We start from the raw sequence: 20349 nt of genomic DNA, 5'->3' as shown, positions 1-20349 counted from the left end.
GCCTTAAGAAGAGAGCCTAAACCAAAAAAATTGACCCTAGGGAATCCACAGAGAGAAGAGTCCAAGAGAAACCAAAAGAAACACTGTGGAGTGACAATGTTCCTGAAATGGACTTTATTGAAAATTTCAAAGTTCCAAAGGTACAATTAAGCAATCCACATAAAAATAAAGTAATCCACATAAAAACCTGAAAGTCCTATGGTAGTAGATATGTGGAATAACTGGTATGTGCAGAGCTTTCCTCACGACTCTCCACATACCAGTTATTCCACATATCTACTATCATAGGACTTTCAGGGACCCCTGAAGAAGACTATCTTGTCGAAACGCGGACCGTGTTGGGTTCCACTCTTTCAGCAGACTAGGTGGATTACTTAATTGTACCTTTTGGAACTTTGAAATTTTCAATAAAGTCAATTTCAGGACCATCGTCACTCCATAGTGTTTCTTTTGGTTTCTCTTATGAAGAGAGCCTTACAGGTTAGTGCTTTTCATCCTGGAGAAAAAAGCAACTGAGGAGAGCTGTGACAGAAGTGTATAAAATCATACTGTGAATGGAGTAGAACAGTTAAATAAGGAACAGTTGTCAACACAAAAACAAGAGGATACATTGTTAAATGAATGACTAGCAGATTGATTATAAATTGTTTTTCATTCAATGTCTGATAAATTTTTGGAATCTGTTGCTTGAAGACAATGTTCCCTCTAAGCCAGGAAAGCAGATGTGCAAGTCATGATGTGCTCTGAGCAGGAGTAGGTTTTGGCTGGGCTGGCGCGTGATTGTTATGGTGGTGGTAATGGGAAGGGGGGGGAGTGCAAAGACAAGCAATTTTGGAAAATTATGCCAAATTATATTTAAAAATATCAAGAAGTTAAATTATTTCTATTGAACTGGAAAGAAAATATAAAACTGTACATAAAGGCCCGGATTCTTTATAGGATGCCCAGGACAGGTGTCCTATACAGAATCGGGCCCATGCCCGCCCAAAATAAACCCGATTCTGTAACCGACGTCCATGTTACAGATGCCGGTTACAAAACTGGGTTACTGTAGACGCGGCCGCTATACGTACGTGATAAGTACAGTGGCTGCAGCTGCCAGTCCCCTCCAAACTATCACGGCAGGAAGGGGCCCAACCCCTCCTGCCCGAAGACCGCCCACCCACCCCCATGTAGATCGTGGCTTCCAGTCTCTCCTCTAATGCTGTGCTTGGTGCTGTGGTTTCTTAAGTAGGTCCCTGTTACATGATTTGTGGATGTTTTTAAAGAATGGTGCTCATACGGGGGGTGGGGGGAGGGTGTTGAGCAATATTCTTTTTAAGCTGCAATAAACATCCAGTATCTGAATTTTATTCAGAGCAGCTATAAGCTACATTCGAATAAGTAGGGAAAGCATGGCATTCTATCCAACTTCCCTGTGAGTGTATATATATAATATATAGGCTCAAAATGTTTATTTGCAATGCCCTAGGCCAGGGGTAGGCAATTCCGGTCCTCGAGAGCCACAACCCAGATGGGTTTTCGAGATTTCCACAATTCAATGCAAATCAATCTCATGCATATTCATTGTGGAAATCTCAAAAACCTGACTGGGTTGTGGCTCTCGAGGACCGGAATTGCCTACCCCTGCCCTAGGCTCATAAAATTCCATAAAATCATGTTTCTGCTTTGAGCGGGGAGACGCGGGGAAGAAAATTAAGATTGCGGGGACGAGGACGAAAATGCGGGGACAGGGATGAATTTTTGCCCCTGCGTCACTCTACCATCCATCAATCCTTGCTTTTCTCCTTCCCCCACCTTCCCCTTTGACACTGCCTCTGGAATGCTTTTATGTTTCACATACATATTCTGATATTGTCACCTTTTGATCATACTCTCTTGACTAGAGGAAAATAGTTCTAGCCTTCAAAAACTAGTCAAGAAATGTATTGATAGTACATTAATAAAGGTATTATATATTTTTTTCTTTATTTCTATTTTTAGCACCTGTAAAGGGTGTATTATGAAATCTGAGAGAGATGTGCATGCACTGCCCGCAAATCTTTCACATTAATATTCATTGTGGATATCATGAAAACCTAAATGGCTGGGGGTGTTTCCATGACCAGGTTTAGAAATCACTGAGTTAGCACAAAAAAGTCATTACTGTGCAGCAACTGAACTACGGGACACTTTAGGCCCCTTTTTACTAAGCTGCGGTAGAGATTTCTACCGCAGCCCTGAGCGCTAAATGCTCCGACACTCATAGGAATTCTATCTATGAGCATCAGAGTATTTAATGATCCAGGTTGTGGTAGAAACCTCTACCACAGCTTAGTAAAAAGGGAAAGGGGGGGGGGGGGGTTGTGGTGGTGTCAGTTTGTTATACTGCCCTGCATGTCCATTTTGGCTGATTTGTGGAAAACATGAAAGAAACATGTTTTGCTGGGTTTCTCTGCAATAGACTTAGTACTTTTTTGTTTCTAAAATCTGAGGTATCCTGAAGTACATTGGTTTTCAATTTCAATCCTTGAGTCCACAACCCAGCTTGGTTTTCAGAATTTCCACAATGAATATGTAAGAGATCTACTGTATTTGCTTGCGATGTAAATCAAACAGATCTCATAGAATCAATGTGAATCATGTGAAATTCTGAAAACTATGCTGGGTTTTGGACCTTGAGGACTGGATTTGAAGACCTCTGCTGAAGAGGCTATGCAGTAGTCTAATATACATTATTATGGCATATACTTCCTAAATATAGATAAGCACCTAAGAACATAAGAATTTGCCACTACTGGGTCAGACCAGTGATCCATCGTGCCCAGCAGTTCGTTCTCGCGGTGGCCCCCAGGTCAAAGACCAGAAATAGGAAGTTGCGTCAGAGGAGAACTTTCTGGCAGCCACACGCAACTTCAAGGCTCCAGCTGCTTGTTCAGAGAATATTAAAAATTGCCAACGAAGGTAAAGGGAAGGGAGAGAGATGCCCAGATGGCAGTGATCGTTTGGAAGGAGGGAGGGAGCTGCTTGACCGCGCAATCAGTGATCACGTGTGTTCCCTCCCTTAACTGCAGCGACAAGGCCATTCACCGGGGGAGGGAAGGGAAATGGAAGGGGAGGACAGAGATGGAAGATGGAGGTTAGCAAGAAGAAAGAAGGAGACCCTGGCAAGCAAGTTATCAGAAGACAACCAGAGCCTGGGACCAACAAGATTTGAATAATGACCAGACAACAAAAGGTAGAAAAATAATTTTATTTTCTGTTTTGAGATTACAATATGTCTGATTTGAAACGTGTATCCTGCCAGAGCTGGTGTTAGACCACAAACGTGAGCTAGGATTTAATAGAGAGAGGAAAAGTTTTTTGGTTTATTTTGTTTACACCACAGCGCCAATGTGGTTAGAAGGCAAATGGGGTAAAGAGGCTATAAAAGGGATGAAGAGGCTATAAAATAAACCCACCAGGATGTTTGAAAAAAACACCCAATTGGGCAAGAAAATCGAATAGAATTAAAAAAAAATAAAAAAATAAAAATCGATTTAATAGGCTGAATTGAATCGAATCAAATCAAAATTTTTTTTCTGAATCAGGCAGCACTAGAATATACATCTTGCTTTTGACATTTTACATTGACAACTAAAACACAGCTTGAAACAAAGATGCCTTTTTTTTTTTTTTTTACAAATTGAGCAGACATTATCTAATCCCGTAGAGCTTTCACCATACCTTCCTTAATCAGAAAGTTCATGTTGCCTCAAACATTGGACAGGTTTATAACTCCTCATCTTACTCTGATAGTAGAGAAAAGTCAGTAAAATAAAACTAGCAAGTGTCAATTGTCCCAACATTAAACCACAAAATTCCTGCCACGCTCTGAAATCAGAAAATGAAGTGCTACCCAATGTCTTGAAGCCTGGCACTGTATTAATTAATATTAGCCAACAGCACTTATTTACGGTTGCTCTATTAAGTTAGCTGGAGTAGTAAGGCATCAGTACTTACTTTTCTGATATCGTCTAAGGTGTTGATTTCTGGAGACAGACCACCGTGTACACACAGGAATTGCTGGTTCATCAGAGCAGCTAAGGGAAGGCAATCAAAGGCGTCCATGCAGGCATCATACACACGTTCCGAATACTTTATTTTACCTATTGGTTGGAGTTTCAAAATGAAAAAAAAAAAAAAAGATGATGACTCAAGTATTCTACACAGAAATAAATACCATCTATAACCCTTCAAAGCCATCTTCTTTCTAACCAATGAAGTCAAAGTAAATTACAGGCAGGACTGTTTTTAGCCAGAAACACGCCCCCTGGGTCTCTTATCCTGCCCACTGCGTCGTAGCCAAGCAGGGAAGGCAATGGACAGGATACAGTTTTGGAGCTCCCACTTCCCTTGCACCCTGTGTAGCCGCACTGCTCGCACATAACTTGCTACAGCCCTGATTACAGGATCAATTTCAATCTCCTCATTTCCTATAATCATGCATTAGTTTATTGGTTTCAACTCTGTAAGGAAATCTGTAATAATTCCTTAACATTTTTAGTGAAATGGTGTGGTGGCTGTGTTAGTCCACTCTTCAACATTCAATATAAGGGCATCCTTCACGTGCTCATCTTCCAATGTGGTATATATCATTCAGTGCAAAGAAGAGTGCTACATCAGTGAAACAGGCCAGATGCTAAAGGCTAGAATCAACTTACTCAGATTTCATATTAAAAATTACGATGCCAACCAGAATGTCACCTCTGATGGACAACTTTGGATAAAATGACCACTGACCTAATAATTTTTGGTGGAACTCCTTATTTATAAAATGGAGAGACTTACTGCAATACAACAGGGTTGTTTCAGGAAATTTCAAGATATTTGGGAGCCATTAACAAAGTATTGTAATGATTAGAAAAATCTTGTTTCCCTTAAATTTACAAGTTCAATTATGGGGTGGGAGAGAGGGTATTTTTATTGTTACATGTTGTATAAGTATTGATTATATGATAGATAAGGATGGGGAGGGGGGGAGATAAGAGAATATTATATGTATCATTGTTGATTATTAAGTGATATATTTATGGTTATTTGTATAGATATGTTATCACACTTATTATAAGTTTAAAAATGAATAAAGATTTAGAAAAAAAAAAAAAAGAAATACTAAAAGGAAATTTTTAAGACAATCCAAGAACATAAGACTTTTGAAATCAAAATGCAAAAATATTTTGATACCAATGGGACAGGATTCAACAAGGATCTTGACTTTCTTTCTCACTACAAAGAAATTCAAACTACTTTGTTACCTCTTTGTCTCCAACTACCACTGAAATGCTTTCATGTTTCCCTTACTGATTTTGCCAACATTTGCTTATTTCTGATCAGAAGAAAAAGGGGTTATCTTTGAAAGCTAATCATAAATTAAATTAAGTTAGTCCAATAAAAAAGGGTATTATATGTTTTTCCTTTATGTTTTTGTTTTATTTCTAAATATTACCTTAACATTTTTAGTAACTAATGTGACAAAGTTACTTAAATACTTATGTCAGATTAGAAATGGAACTTAATACAGTATATATTAAAGGGATCTTTTACTAAATTGCATTAACTTTTTGCACTTACCATGCATTAGCTCCAAGCAGAGACATAGACAGATACCCAATTTTGTGTGGGCCTAAGCCCAAGGTGGGTGGGCATGGAAACACCACCCACTCCTCTCTGCCTGGCATCTCTCCCTGCGTCGATGGCAATCTGGGCTCTCAATTCCCCTCCCCCCTCGCTTCTTACAGGTGATCCAGACTCTCAACTCCCTCCCTATGCAGTTACCAGACGTCTGGATTTCCACGGACATGTTCGGGGGTTTGGACAGCTTTTCAAAACTTATGTCCAGGTTTTCAAAAGCTTCAAACAAATCGCCATCAGGCAGGAGGGCATTCGCGGATGCCCTCCTGCCTGATGAGAGCAGGCAGCGTTGGGCAGGGCTAGGGTAGGATTGGGGGTGGGACTGGGGTGCAATGGGGTGGGGATGGGTGGACCTGGGCTGACCTGGGGGCGGGTCTAGGGGTCTAGATTTTCCATTTGGAAAATCTGGTAACCCTACCTCCCCAAGGTGATCAGTGTCATGACAATCAGGCCTCATCAGCTCTTCTCCCCCTTCTGTGTGTCTTTTAAATGCCACATAAGAACATAAGAATAGCCTTACTGGGTCAGACCAGTGGTCCATCAAGCCCAGTAGCCCGTTCTCACAGTGGCCAATCCAGGTCACTAGTACCTGGCTAAAACCCAGGGAGTAGCAACATTCCATGCTACCGATACAGGGCAAGCAGTGGCTTCCCCCATGTCTCTCTCAATAACAGACCATGGAATTTTCCTCCAGGAACTTGTCCAAACTTTCTTAAAACCAGTTACGCTATCCGCTCTTACCACATCCTCTGGCAACGCGTTCCAGAGCTTAACTATTCTCTGAGTGAAAATTTTTTTCCTCCTATTGGTTTTAAAAGTATTTCCCTGTAACTTCATTGAGTGTCCCCTAGTCTTTGTAATTTTGTGACGGAGTGAAAAATCGATCCACTTGTACCCGTTCTACTCTACTCAGGACACAACTTCCTTTTACCATATAGGCAGGCCTACATCCGAGAGAAGGCTGGGAACCGGCATTGAGCAGCTTGCATCGGTCAATGCTTGCAGCCAGTGAAGTGGCATTTAAAAGGTACATAAGGGGAGGGATACCAGGCATTTTCAGCTCATTGGGCTTGGGGCTACATCATAGATCATCACTAGGACAGGTGAACCTTGGCCAACTTTTGTCTATGCCACTAGTTGCAAAAGCTAATGTACTATAAGTGCAAAGTCTGTTCAGTAAATGCAGGGGTCATGCCCAGCAGAGTATGGATTTTTATACTGATCTACTGGTTTTAATGAATGTAGTAGGCATTAACATAGCTCCACGCTAATGTCTACCAATTGGTAAAACTTACACTAGTTGCTTAAGGTGTTTTTGTAAAAGAACCCTAAATGCACCAAACTATTCCCGTATATACTCAAATATAAACTGAGATTTTTGGGCCCAAAAATGGAGGGTCTCGGTATATATTCAAGTTGGCACCCACCCCAACCCCTCTTGGACCTGTTGCAGGCCTTCACCTGACGTTCTGTATGCCCTGGTGGTTCAGTCGTGAGCTGGGATAAGAGGCATCCCTCCCGCTTCCTGAACTGGCCAATTCTAAATATTCCACCTCCCTCCTGCCTCCCAGTCCTCTAGAATGCCTACCTTGAAAGACCTGGTAGTTCAGCGGTGAACTGGGGCAGGAACAGTCTTCCTAAGCTCCTGCTCCATGCAAGTTGTTGTCTAAAATGACTGCCATGAGTTTTGCCACAGGAACTCAAAGCAGCCATTTTAGATAGTGGCTCACACAGTGCGAGAGGACTAGAAGATCACTCCTGCCCCAGTTCACCACTGGACCACCAGGGCTTTAAAGGTAGGCTTTTTAGAGGTCTGGGAGGTGGGGAGGGAGGTGGAATGTTTTAGAGTTAGCTGGGACAGTAGTCAGGAGGGATCCCTCCTGTCTTGGCTTACCACTAGACCACCAGGGCTTACAGCAGGCATAGAGAAAGGCCTGCAAGGTATCAGGGGAGGGAGGGAGGGAATGGGGACAGGGTGCAGAGCCTGGCAGGGCAGGGGATAGGGGAGGAGGGGCTGGGTACAGAACCTGGCAGGGCACTTGAATATAAACCCTCAGTTTATATTTGAATTAACCTTTTATTCCCCTTTAAAAAAAAAGTTACCTCGATTTATATTCGGATTGGTCTATATTCGAGTATATACGGTAATTGCACAGACCAGCAAATATATAGTGCTGAAAAAAAATTTGTGGACTCCCCTAAAATTGTCTTTATGCACAGTATATACTCAAAACATGATTATTTCCTAACATAAAGGCTGATAAGAGAAAAAAAGTATTGAATAAATAACTTAGAGGAAAATAATATTTTTTTATTATATATTCATCAAAAAGCAAAGTGCTATGCAAAAATTTCCACTCTTACATTTTTCACATTCTGTTGTCTAAAACAATACAGTTTTGATGGGATGTATAAATTTATATCAAATAGTAATATTTCCAAAATGATTGTATATCCTCCAATCAATCCCTTTTTACCTTTTGCAAAAGGATATTGCAACTTTGTGACACCATCTGGGTACTTTTGATGGAGGGGGTAAATGACTCAAGCCCTGAGGGGTTCTTGGTTCCAGGGAGGCCTGGGGATCCCTAATATCAAATTATATAATCAGGCTTGTTTATTATCACATATTAGATATTGAGTGTTGGATGACCAACTATATACCGACACCAACTTAGAGAGAGATTATTTTTATCCATGGCATTTGTGATATTTATTACATGCTTCCTCAAAAGTTACCTAGGTCACTAAAATACAGTGTTCTTTTGAAGCCCTTATGGCTAGTTTGGAAGAATAGCTTGCCTTTTTGGAATTAGGACCCTATCGATAGTATTGCCCCATAGTGGGAAAAAGAGTTTGTTCCTAGTTTGGACTACCAAAAAATGTTCAGGGAACACTGGACAGATGGGGCAAAGATCTGGGTAGGACCTGTACAGAATAGGATGATTCATCATGGCCATTTCATTGTGGGCGTTTCATTGCAGTCATGATGAATTGTCCTAGAACCTCCGATGTAGGTGCAGCTCGAATTGTCCCATTCTGGCAGCAGCAGAAAATACTTTTTTGAAGGAGTGGGGGAAGGTAGAATGGCGGTCCCATTCTTAGAGCGGCAAGGTTCAGTGGCAGCGTGGCTCAGTAGAATTTGGGGGAAGTATATAGTGTATTTAGCAAGCACACAAAAGAATCTATCCAGACTGCGAATAGTCCAAAAAGCTATGGTCCATCTGATTTATGGCTTGAAGAAGTTCAACCATGTGGTCCCCTTCTATCAGGAACTTCACTGGCTGCCCGTTGAGGCCCGTGTTAAATTTGGCTGTCTCCGCTATACAGTTTTATTTGGTCTAGCACCCAATTATTTATTTGATTCATTTTCTATTGTTCAGTCCAAATGTTCGCAAAAATCCCACAGTCTTTTTAATTATCCATCAGTAAAGGATTGTAGCTACCAAAAATATCATCGTTTTTTTTCATATCAGGCGGCCTTTTGGGATAGAGATTTGAAACCACTGCTATTAAGTTCTGTGTCTAACTGCCATTTTAGGAAGCAACTGAAGACATATTTGTTTAACAATTAATCTCTGATATAATCTTTTTATCTGATATAATCTTTTTAAATTTTGTTAATCACATAGAACTGTGTTTTGTACGTATGACCAAGGCCAGATGTTCTGGTAGGAATGAATGTTGTGAAGCATTATTGGTGTTATTGCCCCAAGTAGGAAGATATTTGTTGGCAGTTTATCTAAGTTTTGGAAGGCCCCAAGATCGGGACAATGTCTGGAGGACCTCTGCACATGCATGGATATTGACTTGATGACATCAAACACATGCACGCATGAGCGTGATGTCATTGTGTCGAAGTCCATGTATGCGCGGAGGCCCTCTAGGCACGGCTTAGAGCTTGGAGAAGGAGACATGAGGTGCATGTGGGAGTGGGACTGGGGCCGAACAGGGAGGGGCTGGGAGTGGAACAGGGTGGGGCAATGTGTCCTCTTTTTTTTTTTTTTTTTTAAAGTAACCTTAACCATTACTGATATCTTGAGCTCCTAGGTTGTGGGGAGGGGTTGGGAATTTGTGGGAAGGGGGGAGATGTTTGTACAGTTTGGTACCTTGTAAACAGTGTAGAATTGGGGTTATCAGAAACCAGACCTCAATTTGGGTTGTATGCTTTTATTTTGTGCATGAGTTGGAAATTTAATAAACAGTTTAAAAATAAAATATTATAATATAAAGGTAGGGATTTTGTTTCACAGATCTACACGCCAACATGAAACAATTATAGAAATGACCTGCAAGTCAGCTTATGTAGTATTTAAGTACTGGCAATAAAATATTAAAAACTAATTAAGAATAAGAAATATGCTTGTCTGAACAAATATTCATATTCTTTTGTGACAGCAAACTCAAACTAGCACTGTTACAAGGGCATAATAACTTAAACTAAGACCACCTGCATCCTATCATATTAACTGAGCTGATTTAATATACCTGAATGCAAATCAAATTGTTTCTTCTGTAAACATACTAACATTGAATTGATGAAAGAACTCCAGGATAAAGTTATGTAAAGGTACAGACTGGGAGAAGGTTATAAAAAATGTCAATGTATCTGAATATTCCTTGGGGCACTGTCAGTTCTCTTCAAAATCAGTAGACATGGTTTAATGAAACAAAGGTCAATCTAAGGTCGAAAATTAAAAGAGCTAAAAAGGTTTCTGATTGAGACAGTGGAAAAATGTTGGCTGTTTAATAGTTTCAAGATTATTCCAGAAACATGGTCTGTGCTGGAGGATGTCAAGAAAAATAAGTCATTGCGAGAGAAAAGTTATGTAGAGAGTAAGGGGTTCATAATAATAAAAAAAAAAAAACGTCTAAAAAGTGTCCTAAGTGGCTACTTGGACGATCAAAAAGCCTGATCGTCCAAGTACCCATAACCAAAGCTGTTTTTTAGACGTATCTAAAACCAACTTAGGCCTTTCCCCTGCCTCTAAACGCACAGAGAGAAAAGAGGCGTGTTTAGAGAAGGGGAAAAGGGCGGGCAGTGGGCGGGAGGTGGGCCGACCTACACCTACAACAGGTATAACACCTACACCTAAAACAGGTGGGCCGACCTACACCTACAACAGGTATAACCAATACAGTTTAGTCGGCACTTAGACCTTTTTCACTTAGACGAAATAAAACCAAGTCTAAGTGCCGAAAAACGGGCCGCTGAGCTGATGGCCGTTGGCGCCATCAGTTCAGGGGCCCAGCAACCTAACCATCGCGGCAGGAGAGATGCCTCATCTCCCCTACCGCGATGCCATCAATCTTCTACCCGAACTGCCGCAACCCGCGGCAGTTCGGGTAGAGGAGTGATGGCATCGCGGTAGGGGAGATGAGGCATCTCTCCTGCCGCGATGAATTACTCCCCCCCAAACACAATATCGGGGCAAGAGGGAGCCCAAGCCCTCTTGCCCTGTGGCAGCCGAGACCCCCCCGACACGATCAGGGCAAGAGGGAGTCCATGCCCTCTTGCCCCGTTGAAGCTGCAACCCCCCCCCCCCCATAACATCGGGGCAAGAGGGATCCCAAGCCCTCTTGCCCCAGGCACCCGCGGCACCCCCGACTCGTTCGGGCCAGGAGGGGAGGGTCGGGGGGGGTGTGAGCTGATGGGGGGGGTCGGGAGTCTGTGGGGGTGTGAGCGGTCCTTAAGGTTGGGGTGCAGGTGCGAGTGCGTGCGAGCGGTCCTTCGGGGTGGGGGTGCGAGCGGTCCTGCGGGGGGGGGTGAATTGGACATCGGGGGGGCATCAGGCTTTCAGGGTGGGGACAGGACTTCAAGGGGGAGAGGAGAGTCGGGGCGGGCGAAAGGAGAGTCGGGGTGGCCATAGGAGAGTCGGGGCGGGCGAAAGGAGAGTCGGGGTGGCCATAGGAGAGTCGGGGCGGGCGAAAGGAGAGTCGGGCTGCATGCGCGGTATACGGGTGTGCGCGGTATATAAAAATTTCTGTACATAAATTTGTGTTTTCCGCGCACTATACCCGTGTGCGCGTTTTACACAGGTGCGCGTTATCTACGTGAAAATATGGTAGACGTTTTTTTTTATTTTGCCCCTCCACATCTGTAACAGAGTTCTCACTATAGGCGCTAGTTATGGTACTTCTTTTAAGCCTATTCTATAAAGCAAAATAGACACCTATGGGACAATATTGAAAAGATTAAAATGGGTAGGAGAGAGGTGGCATTGGGGAGGAGCCAGCGATTGCGGAAGTGCTGGCAATATTCAGTGCCGGGACCTACATAGCTAAGTGGGTGAATTAGGAGAGCTCAAAAGCTGTAAAAACAAATACAGTACATCACCCTGCTAGTGCCATCACTCCAAGAAAGCAGGGTGTCATCATTATGTTCTGGGAATGCTTTACAATGATGAGGTCAGGGATTTATAAAGGATGAGGGAAAGATGGATAAGGCAAAGTGCAGGCAGATCACGGAAGAATATTTGTTCCAGACAATAATACTAAACACAAGCAAAACCAACATTGAATGTCTTAGCAAGAAGAAAGTGAATATTCAAAAAAGACTCAAAGTCCAGATCTGATTCTGGTAAAAAAAAATCTGTGGTAGGACTCTCTATAGTTCATAAACAATCCCCAGCCAAGAGATTTGCCAATAAGAGCAGGTCAATACTGTAATTGTACCATTCTGCTGGGGAAAGCTGGCAGAAACTTATCCTGGATTGGATTTATTACATTTGATATACAGTTATATACATTAGTGTTAAGTGGTGTACAATTATTAAGCCTCAGTTACATAACAATGCAAAAAAAAAAAAAAAATTCAGTCACAAATTCACATAACTCTCTACTGAAGAGACTACTACAATGAATAACTAAATTTCACACTTCCAGTCAGTTAGGCCATAAACTATTGAACAAAGTAACAATGATATAACATTGACTTAAATTCCAAAAAGTGGAATAAGAAAGTTAATTATGTAGATCATCCAACCAAAATGAATTGTGGCTATTACTGCCCCAGAAAGTGAAAATCTTATTGCATAAATTGCTGATTGGTCAGCATATAAATGAGCATTATAAATGATATTGGTGAAGGGTTGTCGGGTAAGATTTGCCTCTTTGCGGATGATACCAAAATCTGCAATAAAGTAGACACACCGGATGGGGTGAATAACATGAAGAAAGACCTGGCGAAGCTTGAAGAATGGTCTGAAATTTGGCAGCTAAAATTTAATGCTAAGAAATGCAAGGTCATGCATTTGGACTGCAAAAAACAGAGGGAACCAGAGGTACAGATTAGGGGGTGAAAAATTTATGTGCACGACGGAAGCGCGGGACTTGGGTGTAATTGTATGTGATGATCTTAGGTGGCCAAACAGGTTGAAAAGGTGACGGCGAAAGCTAGAAGGATGCTAGGTTGCATAGGGAGAAGTATGGCCAGTAGGAAAAAGGAGGTATTGATGCCTCTGCATAAAACTCTGGTGAACCCTCATTTAGAATATTGTGTACAATTCTGGAGGCCGCACCTTCAAAAAGATATAAAAAGGATGGAGTCGGTCCAGAGGAAGGCTACTAAAATGGTATGTGGTCTTTGTGATAAGATGTATGGTGACAGACTTAAAGATCTCAATCTGTATACTTTGGAGAAAATGCGGGAGAGGGAAGATATGATAGAGATGTGTAAATACCTACGTAATATAAATGTGAATGAGTAGAGTCTCTTTCATTTGAAAGGAAACTCTGCAATGAGAGGGCATAGGATGAAGTTAAGAGATGATAGGCTCTGGAGTAATCTAAGGAAATACTTTTTTACAGAAAGGGTGGAAGATGCGTGGAACAGTTTCCCGGAAAAGGTGGTGGAAACAAAGACTGTGTCTGAATTCAAGAGGGCCTGGGATAGGCACATGGGATCTCTTGGAGAAAAAAGAGATAATGGTTACTGCGGATGGGCAGACTAGATGGGCCATTTGGCCTTTATTTGCTGTCATAGAAACATAGAAGATGACGGCAGATAAGGGCCATAGCTCATCAGGTCTGCCCACTCTACTGACCCACCCCCAAGTCTACTATCCTAGGGATCCCACTCCTGGTGACAGGTTCCCTTGGCTTAACCCTCTAAGGGATCCCACATGTGCATCCCATTTGCTCTTAAATTCTTGCATGCTGTTTGCCTCGATCACCTGCACCGGGAGCTCGTTCCAAGGATCAAGCACTCTCTCGGTGAAGAAATATTTCCTGGTGTCGCCATGAAATTTCCCGCCCCTGAGTTTGAGCAGATGCCCTCTTGTGGCTGAGGGTCCTTTGAGAAAGAGAATCTCTTCTTCCATCTCGATATGGCCGGTAATATACTTAAACGTCTCGATCATGTCTCCTCTCTCCCTACGTTCCTCGAGTGAGTACAGCCGCAAATTTTTCAGCCTTTCCTCGTACGATAGATCCTTGAGCCCCATGTTTCTATGTTTCATTCTTAGAGTTGGCTGCCATCTTGGTGCTTGAACCGCAAGGACTAAAAGTTCCTGTGAAAAGTGATTCTCCTGACGCAGCGAGTAGTGAAATAAAGGGCCCTTGTCAGGATTTGAAGACATTGTGCCTTGGTTGTTTGTTTGCTGGATGATTTCATTCATATTAACTGGAAAAGGGAATACACCAACAACATATGAGTGAAAGTGAATTGAAGAATCAAGTTGGACTATATCCTCGAAATGGTCTTTGGCCCACAGATGAGTTTCAGACTATATTTTTTCACTTGGGCAAAATGGTTTTATATATATATTTTTTCCAATTGAAACTATTGCTGTCTTATTTCTTGGTAAAACTGTTTAATCACCTTATTGGAGGTTTTTTTTAAAATACGCAGTTTTTTCCCAATGTTGATTTTTTTTTCTCCAAAGGTGATTAGAACTGATGATAAAACTGGGATTCCAGACTTACAGGTATAAAAGACTGAAGCTAATTACCCAGGTGGAGCTTTGAGGCTCCTATTTTGTAAAATTGTTGAGTTTCGTAGGTCAGGTAAGCAACAGCTTTCAATTTTTCCAAACTATTATTTGGTGCAATGAATATTTTTGAATGGTTTGTTCCTCTAGTGCATATTCTATTTATAAGAAACACAATTTGTGGTTCAGTTCATGCTCCATCCAAATTCCTTGCTGAACACACCCGAGACAATTTTATAAGAGACCTTTTATGGGCATATACAGGCATATACACATAAAAATAATCCTTTATAAAATTACCTCCTTGAGGTCTTCTTTAGATGAAATGCTCACTTCAGGTCTTCCATGATCGAAAATAATCTCAGAGATGCTCTATAAGAGTAGTTGATGCTCATTTGTCTGGAAAGAGTTAGAAGACTATTTCAAAACATCTACACCATTCACTGTCAGACAGAGAGCCTACAATAAAGAAATTGAAGACTACAGTAACTCAGACCAGGAGAGATTGCCTGGAAAAGATCACCCCAAGTACAAACTAGAAAATAATCCATGAAAATGCAAAAAATTCTAAACTGACAGCTAATGATTTGCAGGTCTCTGCTGATGTAAGGGTTTATGTGTCAACTGTAAGGAAAAATAACCTGAATGGGAATGGTCTTCATGTGATGATAGCTTAGGACAAACCACCGCTGTTTAAAAATAACTGTTGCCTTCCTCACATTTATCAAAGGGCATCTGAATGCCCAAAAGACTTCTGGAAAAATGTTTGCTGTACATATGCGTCAAATGTTTAACTTTCTGGTCACAATAACAAACCCATTTTCTTTGACAAAAAACAACAACCCACTGCCTTCCAAAGTAAGAATACCATCCCAGTTATGAAGCATAGTGATGATAATATCATGGTGTGGGGCAGCTTTGCTGAAAAAGAATCAGGATGACATGCCACCATTGATAAAACTATAACTTCTGCTTTGCATCAGAAAATTCTAGAACAGAATATCAGGCTATGTGTCCATGAGCTGATGCTGAGCCGAAATTAGGTCATGCAGCAAAGCAACCATAAACATTCAATTAAATCTACAACATAATGGGTAAAGAACAGATGTCATGTTTTGGATCGACTTAAGTCCATGCCCTCACCTAAACCTTATTGAAATGTTGTGGCAAGATATGAAAGGATCTGTTCATTCAAAGAAGTCCTCAAATGCCCCAGAGTTGAAACAGTTCTGAACAAAATAATAGACCAATATTCCTCAACAAAATGCAAGACTCATCAACAGTCCTTAGGAGGCCTAAGGGAGGGGTCTTAGGTGAATGAACCAATCAGGGCCTTTGACCTCTCCTTGTGCATCACATGATGCACCAAGAAGGGGAAGTGCATCATTTTGGACTGGGCGGCCGAAGCAGGAGCCTCTGCGGGCTTTCTGCTTCTAAACTTTGAAGGTATGTCAGAGCTTCAAGGGAGGGGGTGCGATGGCAGGAGGGAGAGGGAATCCCTCCTGCCATATCACTCCCATGCGGTGGGGGAGTGTCCGGTGGCAGGAGGGAGTGGGCTACCTCTTGCTATTTTTGGGGAGGGTTCAGGGGATGGTGGTGGACATCCCTCCTGCCATTTTGGGGGGGTTCATGGGACGGCGAGGGACTTTTAATATTTTTTTTAATGGGGCAGATATTTTGCGTATGTAATACATGCAAAATATCTGTGCCATTGAAAAACAAAATGAAAAAAAAAAAACCACCCCAGGCAGACCTGTCAGTAACACAGTTATCGACCGGTCTAGAGCAATCAGTTTTTACAGTCAGTAAAACCCGATGCTAAATAGCCAAGCGATGTTCGTGCATCAATCACTTGGCTATTTTGCCTGGGGTTTTACTAATTTGCATGGGTCAGATCAGATCAAAAAAAGGCCGATCACACTCGGTGGGCCGTTTTGTGCATCGGGTCATTATCAGTGATTGTCACTATACCTGTGAAAACAGGTTTAGCGATGATCACTGACTTTTGTGCATCCCGCATAAAGGGTTTGCATCTTTTTCACATAGTGATATCTATGGTTGAATCTTTTTTGTTGAATACATAATCCAAATAGATCCTTTATGTATGGGTTATTTATCCAATATGGAGTGGGGTTACCTCTTTCTTATAATAATTTAGAATTTAATCATATCTGAATATACATTTCTTTTGAGTACCATATCTGATGTCTTCTACATACAATAAAGGTTTGGTTTAGTTTAGTTAATTTATTATTCTGCCTTTCCTTAGAAAAAATAAAAGCAGTTTCAAATATTAATATACAAAAAAAATCGATAAGGATAGATAGAATAATAAAGTTGTTCTTGGGAAGCACCAGCCAGTGAGGTTTTAGGGTTTCTACAATGAATATGCATTGGGATTAATATTTATGCACTAGAAGCAGTATATGAAAATATATCTCATACAAATTCACTGTGAATACCCTGAAAACCTCACTGGTTGATGCTGTCCCAGTACAGGTTTACAAACAATTGTTCTGTATGAAAGAACTATGGACTTATTCAACCAGTCTGCAGTTCAGCATCATTATAGAAAGGATTGTGCAAAAACCCTAGAATTTCAGTCTAACTTTTTTTTTTTTCTTTTTTACCAGATTGAGATGATGGCTCTTAAAACCAGGTCTGCTTGCTAAGTTTGGGAGCTGAATTTTCAAAGCACTATAACTGACACTACCATTCCGGCAAGTTACCATGTGCATTTTTTTTAGTGAATTGGCCCCATTGAAAATAATGGGTTTGATAACGATTAATGAGCAGAGTAGCTTTCTTTAATAGTAATATCAGCTAGTGTGCTTTAGTAAATCACCCCCTTGATAAGCTGCCCTGCAGTTACCCTTCCGGCAATAAAGGCAAGAACGTGTCATTCACAAACAGATTTATACCTATTATCTACTAAATACAAGATATACAGTATACATCGTTAAAATATAGTACACAAAGAGAAGTCATTGAACATAAATGATACTTACATTCTTGTTTAAATGTGAAATACTCTGTTAAATGTCTACATTCATGATTTCCTCGAAGTAAAAACAGGGTTTTGGGATAAAGAATTTTCAAGGCCCACAAGTATAGCACACACTGAAAAATCAAAACAAAACAAATTCTTGGTTTGCATCACTTATTGCTTGATAACAATACTACAGATCAATGAAAGGTCATCCAAGGCTTCTGAAGGTTATTTCAGCCCTGATTCTATAAATTATGCCTAAAATTAGGCACCTAGATTGGCACGGCTAGCCATTGTAGGCGCCTAACTTAATTTTTCAAAAAGCCTTAAATGGCACCGTTAATTGAAAATTGCAATTACATCCCAATTAATTATATGGCAGGCGCCTGCCACTTTGAGATAGGTATGTACTCCAAGGCACCTACCGGAATGTGGGCATGGTTACAGGGTGAATCATGGGCATGTTTTGGATTATGGGTGTATTTTGACTTAGGGGCTGATGGGCACCTAACTTAGGCACACTCATTTAGGTCAAGAAAACCCTGGCATAAATAGAGTACTCAAGGTTTAAATGCCAGCTGGTGCCTAAGATCATTTTAGGCGCAGCTAGGCGCAGTTCTATAAATGGTGCCTAACTTATGATTGACACTTGCGTTTCTTGGTGCCTACATGTTAGGCGCCTGCCTACATTATGATACAGTCCTGAATCAACTTTGCTATGCAGTTTTGTTCTGAAAAATGCCCCTACTTTGACTCAAATACCTTCATCAAGCAATCTATCTCATTACCTCCTTGATGCCTATATATAGCAAAGAAATCTAGGAATTGACCTATAAAGTTCTTGTGTAAGTGGGAATGCCTGTGTGTGGCAGGGACATGTGTAACTTGCAATATGCTGTAAGTTACATGCAAAAATGGGAGTTCTTCCTCTGTCAGCTCATGCTCTACCCGTGTTTACACCCATAGGCAGCATGATATATATGCACATACATACTAGTGTTCTAAACATTTACACATAATGCATGTATGAATGTTAGAACCTAAGTTATAGAGTTGATCCCTATATGTATAATGCTATTGAAAATAATTACAGATAGTGATGTAGCAAAGTGAGAGTGGAGCATGGGTTTCCTACCCAATTATCTGGATAGATGATGCTATTCAGTCACTATCCATATACATTAATGGTTAAATTTAAGGCTAGCAGGAGCATCTCAAGAAAATCCTGGTAGCTGGTAGGGATAAGATTGGAGCGGGGGAGGGGAGGTGACTGCTGGGGATGTATGGTGGGAGATTTTGTGCTCTTAGAGAGATGGGGGATTTAGGGGGTGAGGTGGCAGGGTTCTTTATGTTGGGAGCAGCACTTTTAAGCAAAGCACATTGGGAGAAGCTGGACCCCCTTTATTCGAAATGTGCAGCTTTGTAAAATCACTGCTTCCTCTGGATATGCTGTCCAATACCCTTGTATAAAGTCAATAAAATAAATCAAATTATGAACATCTGTCAGTTTCATTTGAAAGCCCTTCTTTAGCCTAAAGCATGTGGCCAAGCTAGGCGTCTGGCCATTATGGCAGAAGCTGAGATTCTAGAAGATATATTGCAGACATTGTACACCAGTCACATAAAATGGTTCCACTCTCATTAGCTTCTACTAAGATGGTGACTTACTGTGCTAAAATAGAAATCAGAAAAGAAGGCCAGAACCTTCTGGAAGATGGCATGCAACTACTGTACCACATAAACCTGATAAGCAATAATGCAGGACAATAGTATCACTTCCTGGAAGACTATCCTTTTCAAATGGTCCAGTAGATGTGAATCTTTTCCAGGAGGTATACTGAAGAACTCCCTGCAATTTTTTGTTTTTTTCATGGTTGCCTCAACCTCCACCACAGAGCTGGACAGTCAGACTTTACTGAAACGAGGCACTAGTTGAATATTATATTTACCATCAGTCTTTTTGGAATGGCGTTTGCCATAGCTGCTGCTCTTGATGAAGATCACTAATAGGGACTGTCACCATGGCCATTGGGGCCTCTATAAATTTCTGCTGCCCAAAGACATCAGCACATAAGTTTCATTTCTTGTTGTAGAGGAAAATGCACTTTCTGGCCATGTGCTGGACAAATCTCAGACTCATTCCTTGCTGGGGTAGAAGGATCAGATGAAATTCCTGTGAATATCCATCTGCATCAAAAGAATCTGAGTGGAACAAAATTTGGATCTAGAAATGTTTGCAGCATCTTGTGTAAATATCAGAACCCCCCCCCCAAATAAATAAATAAATAAATAAAAAATGGAGATAGTGAATGTCCCAGTCCAGCTCTGAATCTGAAGTTAAAAGAAAAAAAAAAACCATGATGGAGATTGAGACAATCATATCTGTCTCTTCACAAGAGTATCTCCCATAGATTGAAGGCAACAGCATTAGGTTGCTGAATGTTTAGCAGATCTTTAAAATATGCCTTTAAAAACTCATTAAACATCATTTGCAGAAAATGTAGTTGTTCTGAAAGAAGCAACAAAACCAATACAGATGATTTTGTAACCAGAATTGGTGTAGAAGGTGAATTCTGGTATTGTAGGCCTATATTAAGTCTGTACTGTATTCTTAGAGGTAGCTTGATGTCCTTAAATAAACAATACAAGAGAGAAGAGTAACAGCCCCTGAGGAAACATGCCAGTGAAACGGCTGGGTAGCCGTCGGGCTATAAGTTAAGTGCTCTTCTTAAAATTATTCATAAGCACCACATAGATGCATTAGGGTATAGCATGCAT

The 20349-nt window shown here is 41.1% G+C and overlaps 1 protein-coding gene and 1 long non-coding RNA gene across 5 annotated transcripts in view; one reads left to right on the top strand and one right to left on the bottom strand.

Moving 5' to 3' along the window:
- Nucleotides 1-17302, top strand: part of LOC117365979 — a 42318-nt gene extending 25016 nt beyond the window's left edge. Inside the window, exons 2-3 of the long non-coding RNA XR_004540475.1 lie at nucleotides 14118-14658; nucleotides 17216-17302. This is a non-coding gene — a long non-coding RNA (uncharacterized LOC117365979). The remainder of the gene's footprint in view (nucleotides 1-14117; nucleotides 14659-17215) is intronic.
- Nucleotides 1-20349, bottom strand: part of PPP3CA (protein phosphatase 3 catalytic subunit alpha) — a 654035-nt gene that overhangs the window by 163196 nt on the left and 470490 nt on the right. For all 4 annotated transcript variants that reach the window (XM_033956955.1, XM_033956965.1, XM_033956983.1 and 1 more), the window contains exons 4-5: nucleotides 17591-17702; nucleotides 3982-4127 (exon numbers count right to left, since the gene is read on the bottom strand). In XM_033956955.1, the coding sequence (XP_033812846.1) occupies nucleotides 3982-4127; nucleotides 17591-17702 (258 nt within the window). The remainder of the gene's footprint in view (nucleotides 1-3981; nucleotides 4128-17590; nucleotides 17703-20349) is intronic.

Source organism: Geotrypetes seraphini, chromosome 1 (genome assembly GCF_902459505.1).
Source record: "Geotrypetes seraphini chromosome 1, aGeoSer1.1, whole genome shotgun sequence".
Classification (NCBI taxonomy): domain Eukaryota; kingdom Metazoa; phylum Chordata; class Amphibia; order Gymnophiona; family Dermophiidae; genus Geotrypetes; species Geotrypetes seraphini.
This window is presented reverse-complemented; position numbering and strand designations above follow the sequence as displayed.